At 33.1% G+C, this 22268-nt stretch overlaps 1 protein-coding gene across 6 annotated transcripts in view; it reads left to right on the forward strand.

Annotated features, from left to right (window-relative positions):
* The window catches only part of LOC106679968 (KICSTOR complex protein SZT2), a 240391-nt gene that overhangs the window by 41751 nt on the left and 176372 nt on the right, over nucleotides 1–22268 (forward strand). For all 6 annotated transcript variants that reach the window (XM_067050326.1, XM_067050330.1, XM_067050327.1 and 3 more), the window contains 7 exons: nucleotides 11744–11964; nucleotides 13086–13198; nucleotides 14929–15052; nucleotides 16625–16766; nucleotides 16929–17175; nucleotides 18087–18359; nucleotides 18722–18836. In XM_067050326.1, coding sequence (XP_066906427.1) covers nucleotides 11744–11964; nucleotides 13086–13198; nucleotides 14929–15052; nucleotides 16625–16766; nucleotides 16929–17175; nucleotides 18087–18359; nucleotides 18722–18836 — 1235 coding nt within the window. The remainder of the gene's footprint in view (nucleotides 1–11743; nucleotides 11965–13085; nucleotides 13199–14928; nucleotides 15053–16624; nucleotides 16767–16928; nucleotides 17176–18086; nucleotides 18360–18721; nucleotides 18837–22268) is intronic.

The raw sequence follows: 22268 nt of genomic DNA on the forward strand, positions 1-22268 counted from the left end.
AAAGATTAACTTGGGTTCAAATTAATAACTTTACTATTAATTGGATAATATAATTTTATTATATAAAAGGAAAGACTCTTAATCTCAGGGCGTGTTGTTACTAGACAATCAGAACAGGCATTTACAATAATCTCAATTAATTAAATTTAAATCTATTTTACAAATGTATTCTAATTTAGTTATAACAAAACTAACCAAGCTCTATATACTAACGATCCTCCTTTGTTGATTCTTTGGCGCCTTCCTTGTTCTCATCTTATTGTTCTGTAAATATGGCTTCCTTCTTGACAGAAATTCTTCACCTCTTCACACTCAGAGACCATCTCTCCTTGGTGCCACCAACTCAACTGCCAAAACCTGCCTTGAGGTTCCATGTAAACATCGCTTGTCGCACAATAGTTAGGGATTTTTCCAAATGATTTACTTTCTGAATATCATTCATTAGCACTATTTCTTGATTTCTATTTTTCCTTTAATTTCCTATATTTTCAATTATGAGGGGATGAGTTAAAATAGTTTTTATGATATCTGCCTCTGCTTAATGTGGCCTTGGTTCTACGTACCGCCATCTTGGCTTTGTTTGGAATCACGAAGTTATTATAAACAATGAAACTTGGTTAGTTTGCTTTTTGGATAAACAAAACAATGAATATTAAAATGATACATAAAATAAAACATATTAAAACCATTTATACATCAAAATAGACTATTTACTAAAAAAGAGCATATTACAATATATAGTTTTATCTATTTTATTATTTTTTTTTCTCTCTAAATGATGGTTGTTGTCTTTTTGTTTTTATAGCTCTGATGAAGACCTTGAAATCAGGTCAAAACGTCGGAATAAATAAATATTTTTTTGTTTATTTATGTTGTTTCTTTGCTTACCGCACCCCCCCCCCCCCGACCATCTTCTCCAATCTAATTTACTAAAGTTGTCTAATAAGGTTAGCCAATGTGAACCCTTCCAAGTAAAAATGTCAACCTGCATGTCTAATAGCGGCGAATTTGGTGTATGAGTGATTTCTGGATGGATATTAATAGGATGTTTGTCGTATTTGGCGCGGTGACAAACTGTACATGCCTGCAAAACATCCTTAATCGAACGACGCATGTGGTGCCAGTAATACCTGTGACGCAATGCGGCCAGAGTTTCAGGTATCCCGCGATGGTTAGTATTTCCTTCATGGTAGGCTTTAACTAACTATTTTTGGCGCTCCGGATCTTTTATCGTTTCCACGATTTTAGAACATAGAATGATGTTTCTATCGGCTCCTATCCTCTCTGTTTCCAACAGGTGTTTAATACGATCTAAGATGGTTTTATTTCCAACGTACATGTAATATGTTTTGCAACGTTTGGTTAAATCATTGATTATGCGGGTGACATCTTCCGGTTCAACCGAGGAGAGGGAACGGTCCATACAGTTATAATATTGTGCCTGCCATACCTAGTATGCTCTGTTTGCAGTGTACCTTCCGTTTAGGTTTTCCAAATAATCTGCTGCTTATGTTGGTTGACTATGGTATCAGTTTCGTGGAGTTGTGTATGGCGGGTTTCCCGGGGGGACTTCATCGGCATCTACTGTACTCTCCTCATCACGGAATATGTTATCTCGAACAACATGAGAGGGGCCTGCGTCATGGAGAGGTTTTGCATATAGAGCCCTAGAAAGCCAGTCCGCGACAACGTTTTATGAACCTTTTTGATGGATAATTTGAAAGTTGTAAGTACGCAGCTTTTCTTTCCAGCGTCCGACTCAACCCCCCCCTGAGGTTGCCCTCATCTCCTCAGATGGTAGCTTCCTGCTTCTGGTCCGCTCGTTTCGACTTGTAACTCTTGTCCGCCTGTTCATTTGTTTTTATTGACACCTGTGCCCAACTAGACTTATCTTCTTCATCGCTTGAACTCTTCCTGAATATTCCTCAGAACTTGACGTTGGAACATCTTGTTCTGTAAGTGTTCACTTTCAATGGTTATGGGGCTGAGTTCCGTTGGTAAATCCAGGGACATGCCCTTGCAATATGACCCTTGTTCCCACATTCAAAGCACTTGACCGAAGGACAGTTTGCTGCAATGTGACCTTGATGATTACATTCATAACACCTATGAGTGTCCTCTTTTCTGGGTCCTTACTGCTCCGCTGCACGTCTCTGCCATCTCTTTTTCTATATTCGATCTTGGGTAATCGAGGAGGTTCAGACCTGAAGTCGAATTGTGCCTTTTCTCCTGCTACTAAAAGGTACCTGCCTCCACTGCTGAATATCTCCTCCTTCCTCCTCTCTGGCCCCTTTTTCCATAATGTAACGAACACATTCAATGAAAGACTTCTCCACAGCTAATTTTCCTCGTACAATCAAGTTCCGTCCTAATTGTACCTTCAAGATTTTGTCAAAAATCGCTAGCTGTTGTGATGCTTCTGTCTGTCCTACAGTCTCGTTTAGTTTTTCGGAGATGGCTGTATATTGATTCAGCAAAACTGTAATCTGAATGTCCAGACTTTCTCACTTCCGTGAAGAGATGATAAACGTCCTCTTCTGGTGTCCAGCATCCTCCTCCGTATGCCTTTTTCAGTCTTAGTAATCTCATCCCACGAAGTTAGCTCATCCGCTTGTATGCCATTTAGAACATTTCGTTTTACCCTTCCTACCAAAGATGCCCTTAATTCTGTGGCATCTAGAGCATCCACCAATCCTGCTTTGATTCTTGGCTCTATATGATTATTAATCTGATTTCCTCTCTGTAAAAAATAGGAGAACTAATTTAAATATATTAAGGGATCCCTTGAAAATATTTAAAATTGAAGTGATGTATATGTATGTATTAATTACAACAAATCAAGGTTTGAATAATCTTTAACAATATCTAGCATACCAACAGCAAAGTTAGTCATGGGCAAGCCACTACTGAGCGTGAAATCATTTTCATATAGAATTATGAGAGGAAATCATTCTACAGTAAATTTGAAAGAACCTCAAACTTTTCAGAGTAATGTTTATGTATTTGAGATTTGTTTTAAGTTTTACCCAAGTACATTCTAGCTATATTAACTATTTTCTTTGGTGTTGCACATTGCAGGGCTTCATCAGGGCTAAAAAGATGTACAATAAAACGTAAAACTTAAATAAGAATTATTTGTTGTTTTGTTTTTTAATGAAATAATTGCACTAATTCTGACTGAAATCAAATTATCTAAGGTTTATATGTGTGTATTCTGGCACAAACAATCAATTATGTCCTAATATTGTTGGCAAATTTTATAAAATGAAATCAAATTCAAAGGTAACTAGTTTTACATCCATTTCAAATATATGTATGATTCTGTCAATTTTCAGAAGTTGTAGATAATGATAAAACAGGCGACACTGAAGAAAATAGTTATAGCTAGAATGTACTTGGGTAAAACATAAAACAAATCACAAATAAATAAACATTACTCTGAAAAGTTTGAGGTTCTTTCAAATTTACTGTAGAATGATTTCCTCTCATAATTCTATATGAAAATGATTTCACGCTCAGTAGTGGCTTGCCCATGACTAACTTTGCTGTTGGTAAAGCATTCTTATATTGAAATGTGGATACTGTTAAATGAAATAAAATATGCTAGATATTGTTAAAGATTATTCAAACCTTGATTTGTTGTAATTAATTCATACATATATATCACTTCAATTTTAAATATTTTCAAGGGATCCCTTAATATATTTAAATTAGTTCTCCTTCCATGTTTCTTAATTTAGCAGAACATAATGTAAACAAATAAGGGGAGAAGAAACATTGACTTAAAGATGTGAAATCAGAAGTTGAAAAAATGTTTGGTTTTTTTAAATATATTTTAATGGCATTGGAATTTTCCATACTGCCAGTTATAAATTTATTTGTATTCCCATTATTTATTATTTCCAAACTAAATATATTTATTTATTGAATGTAAGTACTGCGTGACATCGCCTATTTCTTCAGGATTGTTAGATGTTACAATTTCTTATATATATATCGTTATTACTAGAAGGATTTAGAAATTTTCACCTTTGATTTTGATAAGCAGGGCATTCAAAAATGATATGTTGTAGAATATAACATTGTTTTGTATACAGATTTATATTTTCATGAAAACAGAATCGAAAAAGATGTGGGTAAAAACATACAATTTTATTGGAACTGAAAGTAACTACACTTAAATTTATGAAAATTTCCTGAAGATGGTGACATTATTTATCTTGAAATTTAAGTTTCAGAAATTGTAAAAGGACACAATAAAATGAGGGATACAATATGGGTGAATGAACACCTACCAGTCAGTCATAAAAAATGGAAAAATAGTTGTGAAGAAATACTTTTTATACTGATTACAAAAGAAGTTCTTAGGATGAATAACATAAAAGAAATTTTTAATTTTGAATACTTAGTTATACAAGGTCTAATTGAACAAAAATCTGTGTTAATTAATAAATGGCCAAAACAAAACTCTAAAATTAAATTATTATATGTAAAAATTTGAAACAATATACATAATTATTTGTTAAATACCAAATTAACTAATTAATAAAATTATCAATGACATTAAATTTAAATACAGAATATAAATTATATAACTAAAATGTGTACATTTCTTTTATCATACATTTATGTTAATACATCCTTCTCTATTCTCAATCAAATAATATTTAATGTAATTATAAATCTGTACTAAATAATATAATTATTTAATCAATTAATTTTCCTTGGCCCATTTATCTAATTGTATTGGTTCCTGAAGAGTGAGAGTTAAGTTATGAATTGTTTACTTAATACACATACTCTTGCTTGAGGTAGCATAGTAATTGTTTCTTTTTGTTTAGTGGCGTAAAACATCATTGGTCATTAACGCCATTTATACCTTATTTAATTGTTCTTACATTTGTTTAATTTAATTTAATTTTATTTTGTATGTTATTTATTTAGCATAGTAATTAAAATGATATTACCTTATTCATCTGATAAATGTATTGTACCTTGGAACAGAATTGGAATAATGAGACAGAAATATAACAGACTATTGGGTTGTAAAATAAGTTCATAGTATTTTTCAATATTTCAATTCAATCCTCTCTGTGTTTATAAACTCATGTTTACTTGGTCAATAATGTTTAAATATTCTAAAAAAGGATTAGTTTAGGTGCTTTTATGCACCAGTTTCAACCGAAATTCCTTATCTTTAAGTGGTATTTTGCTTGCTCCAAATAGAAGAGAGAAAAATTAATTTTTGTCGTTTAATGATTTTTTATTTCTGAAAAGGAAAATCCGCTGTACAGATGGTTAAAAAAATTTGCAGTGTGTATGGCGATGATGCCTTAGGAGAAAGCACTGTCTGTTAGTAGTTTGCTCAGTTCAGAACTAGAAATTTTGACATGGAAGACGCAAAGCGCTCGGGTTGTTCTCCAACTGTTAATGATGACCAAATTCAAGCTTTAGTCACTGATAACCCTCACTCTACGATACGGGATATTGCAGAAATGCCTAACATATCTCATGGAAGTGTCTTAAATCATTTGGGGGCTGCAGGATATGTTCCACACAATTTGACCTAAAGAATTTCTTGAACTGCTTATCCATTAGCGATTCCCTCCTGAAACGCAATGTTAATTATCCATTTTTGAAGAGGTTGATTACTGGGAATGAAGGTTGGGTCCTGTATAATAATATTGTGAGGAAAAAAGTCCTGGGAAAAACGAAGTGACCCGCCGTTAACAACTCCAAAAGCAGGATTACATCCAAAAAAGGTTATGCTTTTGGTAGTTCTGTGCATTTGGTGGAATTGGGAAGATGTCCTTTATTTTGAGCTCCTCCCGCCAAATCAGACCATTAATTCTGCAGTATACTGTGCCCAGTTGGAACAATTAAAGGCAGCGGTTGAGCAAAAGCGTCCAGCATTGGCTAATCGCAAAGGCATAGTTTTCCATCACAATAACATCCGTCCTCACATGTCTTTGCAGACCCAGCAGAAATTATTGGAATTTGGTTGGCATGTGATCCCTCACCTATGATATTCATCAAACCTTGGCCCAACAAATTTTCACTTAGTTCAGGCCCTTCAAAACTCTTTTAACAGGAAACACTTTAATCCACTCAAGGACTGCAAAACGCACATAGAGGAGTTCATTACGCAAAAATCTGAGAAGTTCTGGGAGGACAAAATAAAAAAATTACCTGAAAGATGGCAACATGTAACAGATCAAAATGGGTCATATAGAATTGATTATTATTATTACACTGAGGGTCGGGAATCCCTTCCTCACCTCGACCCAATTGGATCATTTGTGAGTTTAACCTCTTTCCACTAGATATCCCATATGAATCATATGCTTCTTATGGAGCTCAATAATTCTTTTGGGTTTATTCTAGAAATGTCTTCAGGTTTCATTCTGTCCTGTCCCAAATACTGTAATTTTTGGAATGCAAGGGCTTCACATTCACACAGAAAGTGCTGTGCCTTTTCTTCGTCTTCCATACACAGACGACAGGTGGAATCCTCCACCAGCCTCATCTTCTTAATATGATATTTTAAGGGGCAGTGCCCCGTTAGGAGTCCTGTTATCGTCCTCAGTTCATTTCTAGTAAGGTTAAGGTAAAATTTTGCCTTTTCCTCTGATATTTTAATGAAGAGCTTGGATTGTTTCATACCTGGTTTCAGCGTCCAGTATGTTTCCTTCTCTTTTTGTTCCCAGAAGTTAACCACTTTCCTGATTGCACTTCCAGATATGATGCAATAAGGCATCATTTCTGATCCCTTTCTAGCTAGGGTATCTGCCATCTCGTTTCCTTCAATTCCCTCATGTTCTGGGGTCCACATCAAGGTCAGTTTATTGCCTCTGGCTAATTCCTTTAGTCTCTCTTAGCAATTCCAGACTAGCCCTGATTTTATATTATAGGACATTATTGCCTTTAAAGCAGCCTGGCTGTCTGATATTATATAAATCTTTTTTCCATTTGGATTGTTTTTAATGTTTTCTATTGCGTGTATTTCAGTTTGGAAGACAGTTTGGTATATTCCCATTGCTAGGGTTCTTTTGCAATTTGGTCTTACAACCCCAACCCCTGTTTTTCCTTCCTTAACTGATCCATCAGTATACCAGACCAGTGCGCCCTTCTCAAATTTAGGGCCTCCTTTCCTCCATATCTCTTTGAAGTTCTTTTCAAAATCAAGTCTTTTGGGTAAATGGTCACTTAGAAAGCTCATCCATTCTTTACCCTTAATCTTATTTAGGATCTTTAAGTGTCCTTGATAGTTTCCTGGTTTATAATTCCAGTCACGTTCTATACTTAAGGCACTCATTATAGCTTCTTTTTGTATCCAGATATGTAGGGGAGTTAAGTTCAGAATTGCCTCCATAGCTGCTGTGGGACATGTTCTGATTGCTCCTGTCACACCTAGGCACGCCATTCTTTGTACCTTTTCCAATTTTATTAGTGAGGTTTTTTCTTCTGTTTTCGGCCACCAAATTGCCAATGCGTAGGTTATCATGGGTCTCATAACCCTTGTGTATAACCATTCTGCCATTTTGGGTTTAATTCCCCATTTTTTTCCAAATAAACTTTTACACGTCCATAGGGAAGCTCCAGCTTTAACTATGACTCGAGTTATATGGGAATTCCACTTGAGTTTCTGATCTAGGATTACTCCTAAGTACTTCACCTCTTTTGTGGTATTAATCTGTACTCCTCCCAGTTTACAATATTCTATATTAAGAATCCTCTTCCTCGTAAAGGGTACAATGGTGGTTTTGCTTGGATTTATGCTCAATCCTTGTTCTTGGCACCAATTCCAAGTAACCTTCAAGGCTATATAAGGTTCCATGCGCTCTATCAAAGTTTCTTCATGCTTGCCTCTTATTATTATAGCCAGATCATCTGCATAACCTATAGTTTCAAACCCTTCATTTGTTAGTTTATATAGGAGACAGTCTACCACCATAGTCCACAAGAGGGGAGAAAGAACTCCCCCCTGCGGACATCCTTTAGCTGTTTTCATCTTCAACTCTGTTTCATCTACCTTTGCTATAATGCTTCTGTTTATTAGTATTTCATTTATCCAAGAGACAGTTACTTCACTGGCTCCTTTCCTTCTGGTAGCCTTACCTATTGTTTCATGTGAGGTATTATCAAATGCACCCTCTATATCCATGAATGCTCACAGTGCTATTTCTTTATTATCTATAGAATTCTCTATCTTTTTAACAAGGCAATGCAGCGCTGAAATTGTTGATTTTCCCACTTGATAGGCAAACTGATATGGATGTAGTGGGGAGTTCCGAACTAATAAGCCCCTTATGTATACATCCATTACCTTTTCCATTGTCTTTAATGTTACTGAGGAGAGACTTATTGGTCTCTCCTCGACTTCCTGGTCTGGAGTCCTCGGTCGATTATAAGTAACTCTCTTCCATCCAGTTTATTCTATTTCCATATGGGACTCTTCCTTTCTAGCACTGGCATCAATTGATTCCTGCTTGCACTGTACAAATGAGCGGTCTCTTGGCAGTCCTTCTTTCTTGCCTAAACCCTTCGCCAGTTGGACCTTTAGGATTGTTGCCAAAAGTCCCATCCGGCCACACACTTTCCACAACCTGCGTTTCTCTATATTTCTCCATTATCCTATTGAATTGTTGTACCAGAGTACTGTCCGCTAGACTGCTTCAGCTTCTTTGTTTCCCAGAGCACTTGAAATATATCCTCTTCTGGAGACCACCTGCCCTCTCCAAATGCTTTTTATGTCGCTCTTTCACAACATTCCACAGCATTCCTTCTTCCACAACATTCCTCATCTCCCTGAATCAGATTCAAGATATTCCTTTTTACTTGACAGATCACTGCTGCTTTCAATGCTTTTGCGTCTTCGCTGTCCTGTAAAGTCTCTGGCATTTTTTTTCTATTCTCCCCACAAGGCAATCATCCCCTTTTAAAAAGTGATTTAATTCTCTGATCTCTCCAGTGAATTTTTCGAAGTCCGACACCCCCTTCCTCAGGTCCTGGGCAGCATCCTTATGGACCTTAATCCACTTTAGCGTCCTGGCATGAGCTTGCTAATGAAACTTCCGGTAGTTGCTGAATCTCTTCCGGAGGTGGGTTCCCTGCAGCTAAAGGTTGGTTGATTGGAACTTGAGGCTGGTTTTTTTGGTTCAGACCCTCCAGGTTCAGAACTGTTGATCTCACGTTGATCATGACTCCTAGGTATTTTAAGCAAGGCTGGGAACGAATTTTGTGCCTACCCACCATGACAGTGTGGACTCAGTTTGCTTCCTGCTAGTTACTAGGAGAACCTTGGTTTTGTGATCCGCAAGTAATAGGCCTACCGAAGACAGCCAACCTCGGACCGTAGGAACAACCTGGTTAGTGATGAGGGTAACTTTTCCAAGTACTTCGCCACGACTACAACTGCAATGTCATCTGCGAGTCCCACAACTGTGGCTCCCTCTGGCATTGTCAATTTGAAGATTGCGTCGTACATGACGTTCCACAGAAGAGGCCCTAATACTGAACCCTGTGGGACACCACCAGTCACCTTGTATCTCCTTTGGCCAATGTCTGAAAAATAAAATAGAATTCTATCTTTGAAGTAGTCTGTGAGCACTCTCATAAGATAGGCTGGCACCGCTATAGTACATAGGACATCTATTATACAGGTCCATCATGCAGTGTTATAAGCTCTTCTTAACCTCTAGAGTGATGATTACTGCATACCACTTAGCACCTCTCCTCCACCTTGCTCCTGCAATCACCACTTCTGCGGGCCATCTCAACTACTAATTCAACAGCATCTATCGTGAATCGCTCTTTACAAAATCCGTATTGAGCCCGCGAGAGTCCATTAACTCTCTCCATGAACTCTTGTAGCCTGAGGGAAAAGATTTTCTCAGATGCCTTACCCATAGTATCCAATAAACAAATTAGACAATATGTTGACAGGTCTTCTAGTCTGCCCTTACTCTTTGGAATAAGTATGAGCCACTGTCTCTTCGAAGGTTTCAGAATTGAGTCTTCACGAATGTAAGAGTTGAAGAGATCGATGAAAAGATCTGGCCGTTTCCTGATAGCCACCTTCAGAGCTACATTAGGAATTCCGTCCAATCCTGGTGCCCTGCCATGTTTTAGGTCCGAGGCGATGTCCTCTACCTCTTCCTGTGTCATTTGTCGAAAATCCGTTGAATATGTATTGTCTATACAGTCAATAGTATTCGCCTGTTCAGGGAATAGTGTTCTGACAATATTTTCTACAACATTTGATCTTGTGGGGAGCTGCATCGTGCCTTTACATAATTTATTAAGTGCTATTTTGTATGGTCTACCCCATGGGTCTGTCTGCATCCACCTCATCTCAGTGTTCTCTCTAGCATCGTCGTTTGCTTTCTTTAATGGCTTGTCGGAGGTTCCTTCTAGCTTTCTTGAACTCTTCTTGAAGCACATAAAACTCTGGTAGACGTCTCACATGCTGGTAATGTCTTCTTGCTTGGTTGCAACACCAGCGAAGATCGTCAATAGTATCCGTCCACTAATACACTGAGGAATGATGTTTGCCAGGCTTTGAACGGGCCATAGCTGCATCACAAGCACCAGATATAAAAGAGGTCAGTATATGCGCCTTTTCCTCGGCTGACCCTTTCAACTTATACTCATCCTCTAGCATTAAAGTGAATGAAGCATCATCAAAAGTTTTCGTGTTCCAGCTATTTATCCTCCATTGACAACTCTTCTTTCTTGTAGGCATATGCAGTGTGATCAATATAGCCTAGTAATCGCTGTTTGTATAAAATTCACAAACCTTCCAAGTAGCGATCCGATGCATGTGTTCACTGAAAAACGTCAAATCGGTGATAGATGATCTTCCTGCTCTAGTGAACTTCGGGTTTGTTCCGGTGTCTATAAGGATCATATCACTTAGTTGTGCGAAAGCTTTCAGGAGAACTTCACATCGATTTGTTATTCTACTTCCCTATTCCGTTACCCATGCGTTTAAATCACCAGCTATGATAGCTGGATTATGGCAACTAGCCTCTAAGCTTGTGATCCAATGTGATCCTACAAATTCACAAAGTCTTTGATTGTGATATTTTTTTTTTTCCTACGCCATAGGAAGTGGGCTATTACGCCATTTTCCCTCTCGCAGTCCAATACAATTGAATCGATTGTGATACTGGGATAGGCGTAACAGCTAAAGATATATACGTCGTTGATCTTGGCTCATACAAAGCCGGATTGTGATGCAGTGTTCACTTCCTGAATAGCTTGGGAATTACAGGGCCAAATAGCAGCTTTACCACTGACATTGGCTACCCATGAGTTCCTGTCCAGATTTTTTATATATGTGTGTGTGTGTGTGTGTTGAAAATATTTGAACACATCTGCCCAGTATAGCTGTGATGCATCCAACTTTGGAATAGTGACACCATCTTGAATATTTCAATGTGTTTATTTTTGACTCCATATCTTCTAGCTGATAAAAATTTATTAACTTTCGATTTAATTTAATGAAGCTTTTATATTTAGAATGACAATATATTTAAAACATAATTAAAGTATTGATATAAAACAAAAATAACTATTTATTAAAAAAGAGGATGTGTTACACTACATACAATAAAAAAAATTAGAAAATAATTTAAATACTATTAATTTCAAAATTCAAATACAATGATGTAACTGATACATAAAATTATTAATAGTTATGGTAGTCCATGATTGGTTGCATAATTTTTTATTTTTTCAGATTTAATTGTTGTTACTGATGGAATGATTACACTTCCTGATATTCACGTTCTTGATTCCGTATTAACCCAATTGAGAAGTAATGCAGTCACTGTATCATTTTTGCATGTTGGCAGCCAATTTCACCCACATTCTTGTCATGGACTGGTACCTTATTCTGAGCTGATGGAATTCATAGCTTCAGCAACACTGGGAACATATATTCATTCTCCTGCTGCTACTGTAAGTAGCAGTTAACTTTGACACTCAAGTTTTGTAGATACAATCTAAACTACGTATATTTTTTATTTAGTTGAAAAAAAAGATGTTTTTGTAATATAAAAACAACTGAATAATTTATGGAAAACTATTCTCAATGAGTTATACTTTATAATTTACTGTTTATTAAACAGAATGTGATTCAGTTACAAGGCTTTGAGAGTTTCTTCTAATTTCTTAGAGAATAATTAATTTCTTTAAGTAGTGAAAGACTTTCATGTATAAAAACATCAAAGTCTTTCACTGCTTATAGTTAGTTGATTTTAAAGTCTATATAATTGAGTTTATTTCCTGGAATGAATGATTACTTAGTTTTTTATTAATTCTGCTCAAATTTATTCCTTTTTGTACTACAAAGCCATCTATGAAACTCTGAAGAAGGTCTGAAAAATAAGTTTAAACAATAGCATGGATTTAACAGAAAACATTATCTTAACGTTAAAAATAAAACTGTTTGTACTATTGTACTCACTAAATCATACACAGTTACTTTAACAGTAATGAAATGAATGTTTGAAATGGCATTATTTAAAAATACTGATATGCTAGTATATGCTTTTAACTATGAAATTACATGAATTTACGTTTACTGCTAAAATATCATGATTTTAATGAATTTCTGCCAATGAAAAATCTACCATTATCATGATTTGGAAAATTAACCAGCCAATGTAAATTTAATTATAATAAAGATAAGAATAAATATATAATATTTAAATATATTATCTTTTCAAGTATTCAAATATTTAAAAAATATTTTCTTCAAAACGAGTAGAATTTATCTTTTTTAAGGCCATTTGAAGGGGGCTTTCAAACATAGCCCAAATCAAATAGTGCTAAGTTTGATTTTTCAGAAAATAATGAATTATTTTTGAATTTTTTTTTATACCAGCCTCCTACCAGACTTTTATTATGAATTAAAATAATTAAGAGCTAATCGATTAATTTAGCATTATTGTAAGGACTGTATGTTATTTTTAATTATATTATGATTCAATAACGTTAAATGTTACATGCAAAAAATGAAATATATTTTTTGTTGAATGTCTAATTATTTGAAATAATCTATATTCTTAAATTTTTAGATAAAAAATGACTGCTATAATTTTTACCATGAAGCTTTTATTACCTGGTGTTTTCGAAAAAAAATCATGGTTCAAAGTATAATGAAGGTTAAGACTGGCACTTGGAAAATAAGGTGATACATAATATTCAATTTTTTTCAAATCTATTTTCAATGTTTTAAAAGGGTATCTAATCATAAGACTTTGTTTTCTATTTTAATTTTAGTGTATTATATAAATGCCATAATTTAACATTACATGAACCCATGTGGCAGTAACTAAAAGGTGTTTTCAATGTCTTTAAATAAGTAACAGATAAAAAAGTTGTATTTATTTTTTATTGATTAGTACAAGGAATGAATCACAATAATAATTATAATTGAATAATTAAAACAGGTGTTTTTATATTTTCTAGAAGGTTAACTGAGAGTTAACTCCCCATGTGTATAAAAATTAATACACTTTGATAAACTTTTTGAAGCACGTAGCTACATAATGATTGATGGTATGGTAAAATTATTACAATTGTAAATTTAAACTGTTGACATAAATCTTGCTTTGGCCTTTTAGAAAACTATTTCTTTACGAAAGTGGGTCTTGTGAATTTGAACTTGACTTCATATGAAGGGCAAACAATAAAACTAGTATTGTTAAGTGGCATTGAAAAATTTTCCTAGATCTTGATCCTTATGCTACCATAGTGTATATAATGTATCAATTATGTATTTTGAATTTATTATTGTTTAAATTATGAATAAGATGGCCTGTGTTGCGGTCAAAAGAAAACAAAATTTTTTTTGTTTTCTTTTGACCGCAAGAATAAGATGCCCTGCGTTGCGGTCAAAAGAAAACAAAAAAAATTTTGTTTTCTTTTGACCGCATCCCTGACTGCCTTCTTCATAATTTGAAATAATAGTCAGTTATTTTCATATATAATTATTTTTTACATAAATTTCTTATGAATGAAAAATACAAACATTTAAATTATATACAGATCACTAGTGATAAGCTATTGTTTTGGTTCAGAGGCCACTTTTTGAAAGTGGAGGGCCGTGCCTTTTAGAATTATGGGGCTCATTAGTTAATTAACTTTGCATTTCAGAAAATAAATAAATTGTTCAATGAAATCACTAACTATAAATAAAATAAAATATTGGCAATCTTATTAAATTTATTTATTGAACTTATTTTATCTCATATATTGCAGCAGGGACATTTAATTTTAGAACCAGTTCAATAAAACAGATATACTCTATCAAACTTTTCCAAAGACAGACTGCTTATTGAAATTCTCTGAAGTTATAGTCTGTCAAAGAGCATCTATATTTATTCTACTATCCGTTGATTAATAAATTTGCTATCTGAAATAGGCTTATTTTATTTAGCAAGATTGTAGGCTACCATGAAATTTGCTTCTATAATGTAGAGTTGAGTTTTGATTGCTTTGTAAACTAGGTTTATTTCTTCCTTAGTCTTTTCACACACTCTGCTACTTTTATTTTGCATTCTTCCCTAGAAACTTTGCTACTGAATTCCCTCTGTTTGTCTCATGGTGCCATTTCAGATTATACTTCTTAAATACTATCTTTTCATGGTATAATAGACACTCTGCTTTATTTTCTATTTTTTTTTTTTTTTTTTAGAGTTCATAGTTTCACTACAGTTTGAAATTTATATTTATAATAACATTCTTTGTTAAATAATTGTCCTTAAATGTTTCCAGAACTTAATTAATCTGTTCAAAATGGCAAATTTTATTTTTGTATGAAATTCACTGTGTCATGATAATTGTAGTTTATTTTCAAACTTTACCTTTACTTGATGGATTTTGTAAAACATTTATTGAACCTGATTATATTTCTAGCAATCAAAGTTTTTATGGAAATAGAGAGCACCAGATGTTGACTAAAAAACAAAGTGAAGAGCATCTTATTGCTAGTCTTACAAGTGTTCTTTGTTGTCGATTACATGAAGGCTATATAATCAAGGTATTTTATAATTATTGTGCTTGTATAATACATCATGATATCTTTACTTATTATTTGTGAACAAAGTTTTGTTTTAATTAGTTAAAAAACTATTAATAATGAGGTGTTAATGGTTGACCTTTGATTAAAATGAGGATAAGATGGTGGGGGGTGCAGTCAGCAAAGATACATAACTTATTTATTTGTGCCAACATTTTGACCTGAATTTCGGGCCTTCATCTGGGTTGAAAAATAAAATGAGATAACAACCTTAATTCAAAGAAAATAATAACAAGAAAACTGGGAAATTTGCATAACGATAAATTAAGTTGATTGTAGTAGATACTAATAGAAGATAAAAAATAATATTGTCGAGGTAAGAATCATACAAAATAAATGATAAAGAAATTAAAAATCAGACAGCCCTCATGTAAATAAATAAATAAATATAATGAAAGGTATGGAAGAAAGTGTAAGTGATGAGTAATTGAATTAGTATAATAAAATATGTTAGTAACGTCTAAAAATAATCAAAAACAATTTAAGATCAACATAATGAAAAGTATGAAAGAAATAAATATATATGACACAATGGCCAAGAAAGAAAACAGAATTTATGTTATAATGGATAGATAAAAGATACACAGTAATATAAATGAGTAAAAAACAAGTTAATAAGCTCAAATAAATTTAGAATGTCTGGAAAAGTGAATAAGGAAGGAACAAGAGTGAAGAGATATGTAAGAGTGGGAAAAAGGAATAAAAATTTAAAAAAGTGATTTGGGACTGTGTCATCTGGTAGATAACAGGCATACAAGTTCAAAACATATGTTAAAGCAAGCAGAAAATTGTTACTGGCATGGATAACTAACTATGACAGACTGTCTAGATAAAAAACATATGGTAGAAAAAAATGAAATTAAAGTTTAATATAATAAAATTACAAAATAATTAGTGTGAAATAAATAACTATGAAAATGAAAGGTAAAAAAATTGTACAAAGTACAGTTGAGCTAAATAAATGAGTGGTGATAAAGATGAGAAAATGAAATTGACCTGTAGACGATAGGTGACTGTAGAAAATAATAAAAGGTGAAATGAACATAGAAAAGGTGGAAGGTCTGTAATATAATACAATAAGGGAAAAAAACAAGTATGGGTGTTTCAATAAATTGACTATTTAAAATTAAGCTAGAAATAGCTTGTGTTTGTCAGTTTTCTGGTTAACATATAAATACTTTCGGAGAGGAGTCGCTTGTCAAGGTTGGTGACAGTGGCTAGAATGAAAGTATTGCCAAAATTAAATGAGTGGTTTAATGAAAAGGAATGTTTGGAGAGTTTGGAAGCAGTAAAGTCGCGGGAAGAGAAAGAATATTTGTGTTGGGTTATGCAGTCTGTAAGTAGGTTTTTAGCACCCCCAACCATCTCCTCACAAAAAAAAAAAAAAAAAATATTAAGACGATTTTATTTCTATGATGATTATGGGATGCTAACTATGGGTAGCATATTAAAGCAGTTTACATTTCACTTTATTTATATTTTTATTGATTATGGGGAAAAATAAACAAATAATCTTTTCTAACCTACTTTCAGAATGTTCTTGTTCGAGAGAAAGAATTAGAAATAACAATGGTGTTACCGTGGTCTAATCATATATTTATAGAATATGTAATTACATCAGAATGGCCTATAAGTAGCTTCAAGAACTTGGTACATTATAGTTTGTCTGTAAAAGGTAAACTCTATTAAATTTAAGTTAAAAGTGTGCTGTTTGTTTAATAATTAGTATTTTAATATTTCTGCTTACAATAATAATTTTACAATTTTTAATTATTAATATTATGAAATGAAAAATATGTATAAAGGCGAGAGTATTATAATACATTTTTTTTTTTAGCGCCGTATGAATTTCTCCATGATATTACTTGTTTGATGAAGAAACCGTTTCATTCGCCTTACAGACAAGCTGTTGTATCTCGTTTCTGGGGTACTTTAAAAACATTATCACACACAGATCTTCTATTATCTCACTTAGATTCATTTTCTGAAAGTCCTATGGCTCATACTATTCCTGATAGCATAAAAAATGGAATGCCTTTATTTTATCTACCATCTAATGTATCTCCCCCTGAACTTTCTTCAAGGTAAGAGTATCAATGGAATAAAAATTGTTAAATTTAATATTATTGACTAAATTTTGTTTTATATCTTACAAATTATCTTAAAACATTCAAAACCACATGAAGCATTAGTTTGTCCTGGTTAGTTTTTATATCAATTATTTCGAAATAATAAATCTTTCTCTTGGTAACGACTTATTTATTTGGACAATAGCTTTGTTAAAGATTATTGTTAACTTTTATGGAACACCAAAGTATTTTATTTTTTTCTGAAGATTAGGTAATAATCATTTTTATATTAAGTATTTACTTCACTGCTACAAAATTAAATTTATTTTGTTGGTTTTGTATTGTTTAGTATATTACTCTTACTTATGAAATTTAATCGTTTGTTATAAAAAAAAAAGTGTAATCAATCTTTCACAATGATGATCTAATGATTATTGATTGTAATTTAGTATTATTAATAATAGTTGTTGTTTAAATATTTAAGAGCTTAGAATAGGTAGCTAGTTAGTATAGGTAGATTGATAGATTGTAGATGATTAAGATAGATTTGAAGTTGAAAGCTGAAGAAGGAACAAGTACTTTATTGCTTGAGTGAACTAAGACTTTTTCAGGCTATAGGAAAAATGGAATTTTTGAGGTTAAAAGTATGTATATTCATATATAAAAACAGGAAGAATGACAGAAGAAAAAGTTGACTAATTTTTATAGAAATTCACTTCGACTATTGTTCAAATGACAATAATGTCTCATATTTTGGTGGTGTCCCCAGAAATAGATAACCTGTTATTAAAAACTGCATACTCAATTTCATCCATTAATTTGATAAAATGTTTTATTAATATTTAAAAATTATTGATTGAATTGTTTAATTGCTAGTATCCCATATGTAAGATTTACAATAATGATCTATTTTTCTATCGTTTTAGTGGAACCTCTTGTCCATTATTTGCTCAATTTTGGAGGCCTGTGGTACTTCTAGAGCCGAGTGTTTGGCAAAAATGGTTGCACACTCACCGTCTTGGTTTAATACTACAACCTGACCAACCCTTACCCCATTCATTGCATGTGCTTAGTATAAATCCCCGCTCTCAGATATTACAATGTCGACAGGCTGAAGCAACATTGTATGGAGCATTGAAGAAGTTGACAACCTTTGTATTAATAGAAAACCATTCATATATCAAAATAATGCCACCAACGTATGTATCTGTGGTTTGTGATTTATTTTTTATGCTAAATGTGTATTACTTGTATTCAAATTTATATTTAAAAAAATGTTTTTTTGGGTTTAAGTTTCAAGAAATTTTTATAAAAATAATACTTTTATCAATATAATGTGAATCAAACTTTTTTACCATTAAAAAATCATATAATCCATGATATTAGTGATAATATTTAAATTTTATATTGTTACTATCATTTGAATGTACAATATATCAGTTTAAATTATGTGATTCAATCTTGTACTTATTTCTGTTATAATACCTTAGTATGTTATAATTAAGTTAATTAATATTTTAATTATTTTATTATCCACTGAGATATGTTATTAATATTGTAGTGAGGGGGATAAAGGACCTACTTGGTTTTTTATTGTGCGTGTTGCTTCTAAGCCACCCTGTGCCGTTATACACATTGCTTTTCTGGGTGGAACACCTGGAAATCTAAGACATCAGGTATTTATGGTTTTAACTGTTTAAATTTTTTTTTTTTATAGAAATAAATCCTAAAACAAAAATAATGAATTTTAGAATCAAATAGCAATTTTTCTTTTAAAGCATAAACTTTCCTAAATTTTAGTTTGATAGAATTCACCTCCAGCTCTTTTTGTAATATTTCTATTTCCCACAATCCTTCCTCAAAAAGACTTTTTAAAAATAAACCAACATTTACATTGAATTAAGAATACTGTAAAGTATCTTTTTTTATGTATATGTATATATAGTTGACCATAAAAATTTAAGTATAAGAAGATGGTCAGGGTTGTGGTCAAAAAATGGAACAAATAGTTTATAACTATTTCAATGTCCGACGTTTCACCCCACTTTGCAGGGCTTCATCAGGGCTAAAAAGATACAAAAAAACTGAGAATATTACAATAAGATACAATAAGTAATTTAAGCTAGGATAAATATTATGTAAAAATAAAGTGATAAGAAATTACATATAAATAAAAGGAAGGAAGACATAAAATAGTATCAATATAAAATAAACTTGAATAAACAATGATAAGAATAAAAAATAAGTAACAATGGTAAGAGTAAAAATGTTTTAAAAAAAAACATAAAATATACAGTTTAAAAAAGTACAGGAGGCATACATAAACCAAAAAACAATACAGGAAAAAAAATAGATATTAAATAAACGTCTTGAAAGAATAAATATAAATAAAAATAATAATAATGATAATAAATGAGCAAAGAATAAATCAAGACCATCTACCTGTTCAAAGCGAAAAGTTGAACAGAAGGCGACAATAAAACGGAAGCGTGGAGGAGTGGGGAGGAGGTCGCTATATTTCTATTTCAAATACATCGCGTATACAGGAAGTAGTCATAAAGATATGATGAAAAATGAAAAAATAATAGAACTTCCTCTTCAGCAAATCAATTTCATTAATACCAAAATTAATTCTCTCTCATCATTGTTAGTTTCTGTCATTGGTGATGATAATATGACTAAGCTTAATAGAAGCATTAAAAACATTTTTACTTCCACAAAACAATGTAAAAAAACTCTCACTCATCTCCCAATTCCAACGTATTTATGAACAACCTCTATCCACCAAAATCTACCCCAGAGACCAAGAAAACTGGGTACATAATATGTCTTCCACCTCTATACCCACCAACGTTGTTAACATTCTTAGTCTTGGCCCCAATTTTGCCACCCCCATCTCTAACTCTGCCAAACTCATCCCTCAACTTATTACTGATCTGGAATTTTTATATAGAGACAACCTATTTGACATCACTGAGGAAGACAAAGAACTATCCCACGTCCGGATTAGCAATATGATATCCAATCACCTACAACATCCCACATCCCAACCTTCCCTTTATTTATTATACCACACCCTTATCTCCCCCTTATTTTTTAAAGACTTATCCCACTCCAGATCCTTTCTCAAATCTAATGACCAACTTATTGTTACTAGAGCTGATAAAGGAAACCTGACTGTCATCTTAAATAAAACAGAATATAATGAAAAAATCACTCAACTCCTTTCTGACCAATCCACCTATCTACCTTCAACCCGTGATCCCACCCGCTCACTTATGAATAAATTTAATCAGCATATTAAAAACCTTCTTCAAAATAAATTAATTAACCATCCCACCTACTACAACCTAATTTCTTATAATTCTTTACCTCCTCGACTGTACGGACTTCCTAAAATCCACAAACCTGGCAACCCCCTTCGCCCCATCATATCCAATATTAATACTCCATCTTCTAAACTTAGCCAATTCCTCCTTCCATCTCTTCAGTTCTTGAGCCAAGACAACCCTTACGACATCCATAACTCTTTCCAACTATGAAAACAATTAATATCCCTTAGAATTCCCGCTAACTTCATTAGATGCTGAAAGCCTCTTCACCAACATACCCATCGATAAAGCACCCCAAATTGTGGAAAAAAACTGGACTATGATAGAGCCACATACCACTCTTAACTTAGGCTCATATCTTGAATCACTTTCTGAACTATGTTGGAAATCCGGATATCTCACTTTTCAGGGAAAGTTCTTTCATCAAACATCAGGTCTCGCCATGGGAAACTCTCGCTCCCGATCTCTCTAACATTGTGCTTAATGACCTCCTTGATTTCGTCATCCTGTTATTCCATAACGCCATTTTATTTATCAAAAAATTATGTAGACGACCTTTTTCTCATTCTAAACCCTGATGAAATCCCTCATATCCTTCTTCTTCTTTTGACTCTTACCACCCTCGCCTTCATTTTACTATTGAAACCAAAACTAACTCTTCCCTCCCCTTTCTTGACCTCCTTATAATAAAGAATAATGACGGCTCCTTGTCCACGGACTGGTATAACAAACCCACTTACTCCGGTAGGCTACTAAACTATTTTTCCCAGTACCCCCACCATCAAAAAATCAATATTGCCAAAAATCTCATACACCGTTGCCTTTCCTTATCTGATCACCAATACCACAACACAAACATTCACCGTATTAAGACTATCTTGCTTTCAAATGATTTACCACTTCACATCATAAACAAACTTTTAAACTCTTACATCAACCGTTCTACGCCTACTTCTCCTTCTCCAAACTCTCTACATCCATCATCCACTCTCTTGATTTATAAATCCCTAACATATGTCTCCTCTCTCACTGACAACATACAAAAATTCTTAAAATTAACCATTCCTTCACTACATCTTGGACTCAAGTCTCAAAATAAATTATCTTACTTTTTTACTAATACTAAGGATCCGATTCCTCTTCAATACCACTCTAACGTTGTTTTCCGGATTCCTTGTTCCTCCCCCAACTGTAATTCCTCATACATTGGCAAAACTAAGAACCACCTCCGATCACGTATCTCTCTACGTAAATTATCTATAACACCACAACTCAGCCGCTTCCAAACTTTCATAACATGCCATTACACTTAATCATGATTTTGTACATACCACTATTTTAGCCACTGTTCCAAATTACCAAAAGAGACTCATCTCAGAATCCATTTATATACATCTTGAACCCCTCCCAGTTAACCAAAAAATCGATAAAAAACTGTATCTCACATACCTACAGCCATATATTAAACTTAATTAAGACTAAATAATTTTACGCTCATTTTATTATCATCACCAAATTTTTCTATTATACTTTTGTTTCTCACCTGTTTGTTATCTCTCTATCACTTATATTATCTATTGCTGTATTCACTTATATTTATTCATCTATGTTTTATTAACTTTCACATTTACTTTGTTTCGTTTTTTGTAAACTTTTACTTCACATGTTTCTATTACCTTATTTCACTTATCATTATCATCACCTATATTGTTAACATTCCATCACAATTTTTCACTTATTTCTATACTTTATTACTTATTTTTAATCTTTTTATGT

The sequence above is a fragment of the Halyomorpha halys genome, unplaced genomic scaffold (assembly GCF_000696795.3).
Source record: "Halyomorpha halys isolate HHAL.00 unplaced genomic scaffold, Hhal_1.1 Scaffold237.1, whole genome shotgun sequence".
Lineage (NCBI taxonomy): Eukaryota > Metazoa > Arthropoda > Insecta > Hemiptera > Pentatomidae > Halyomorpha > Halyomorpha halys.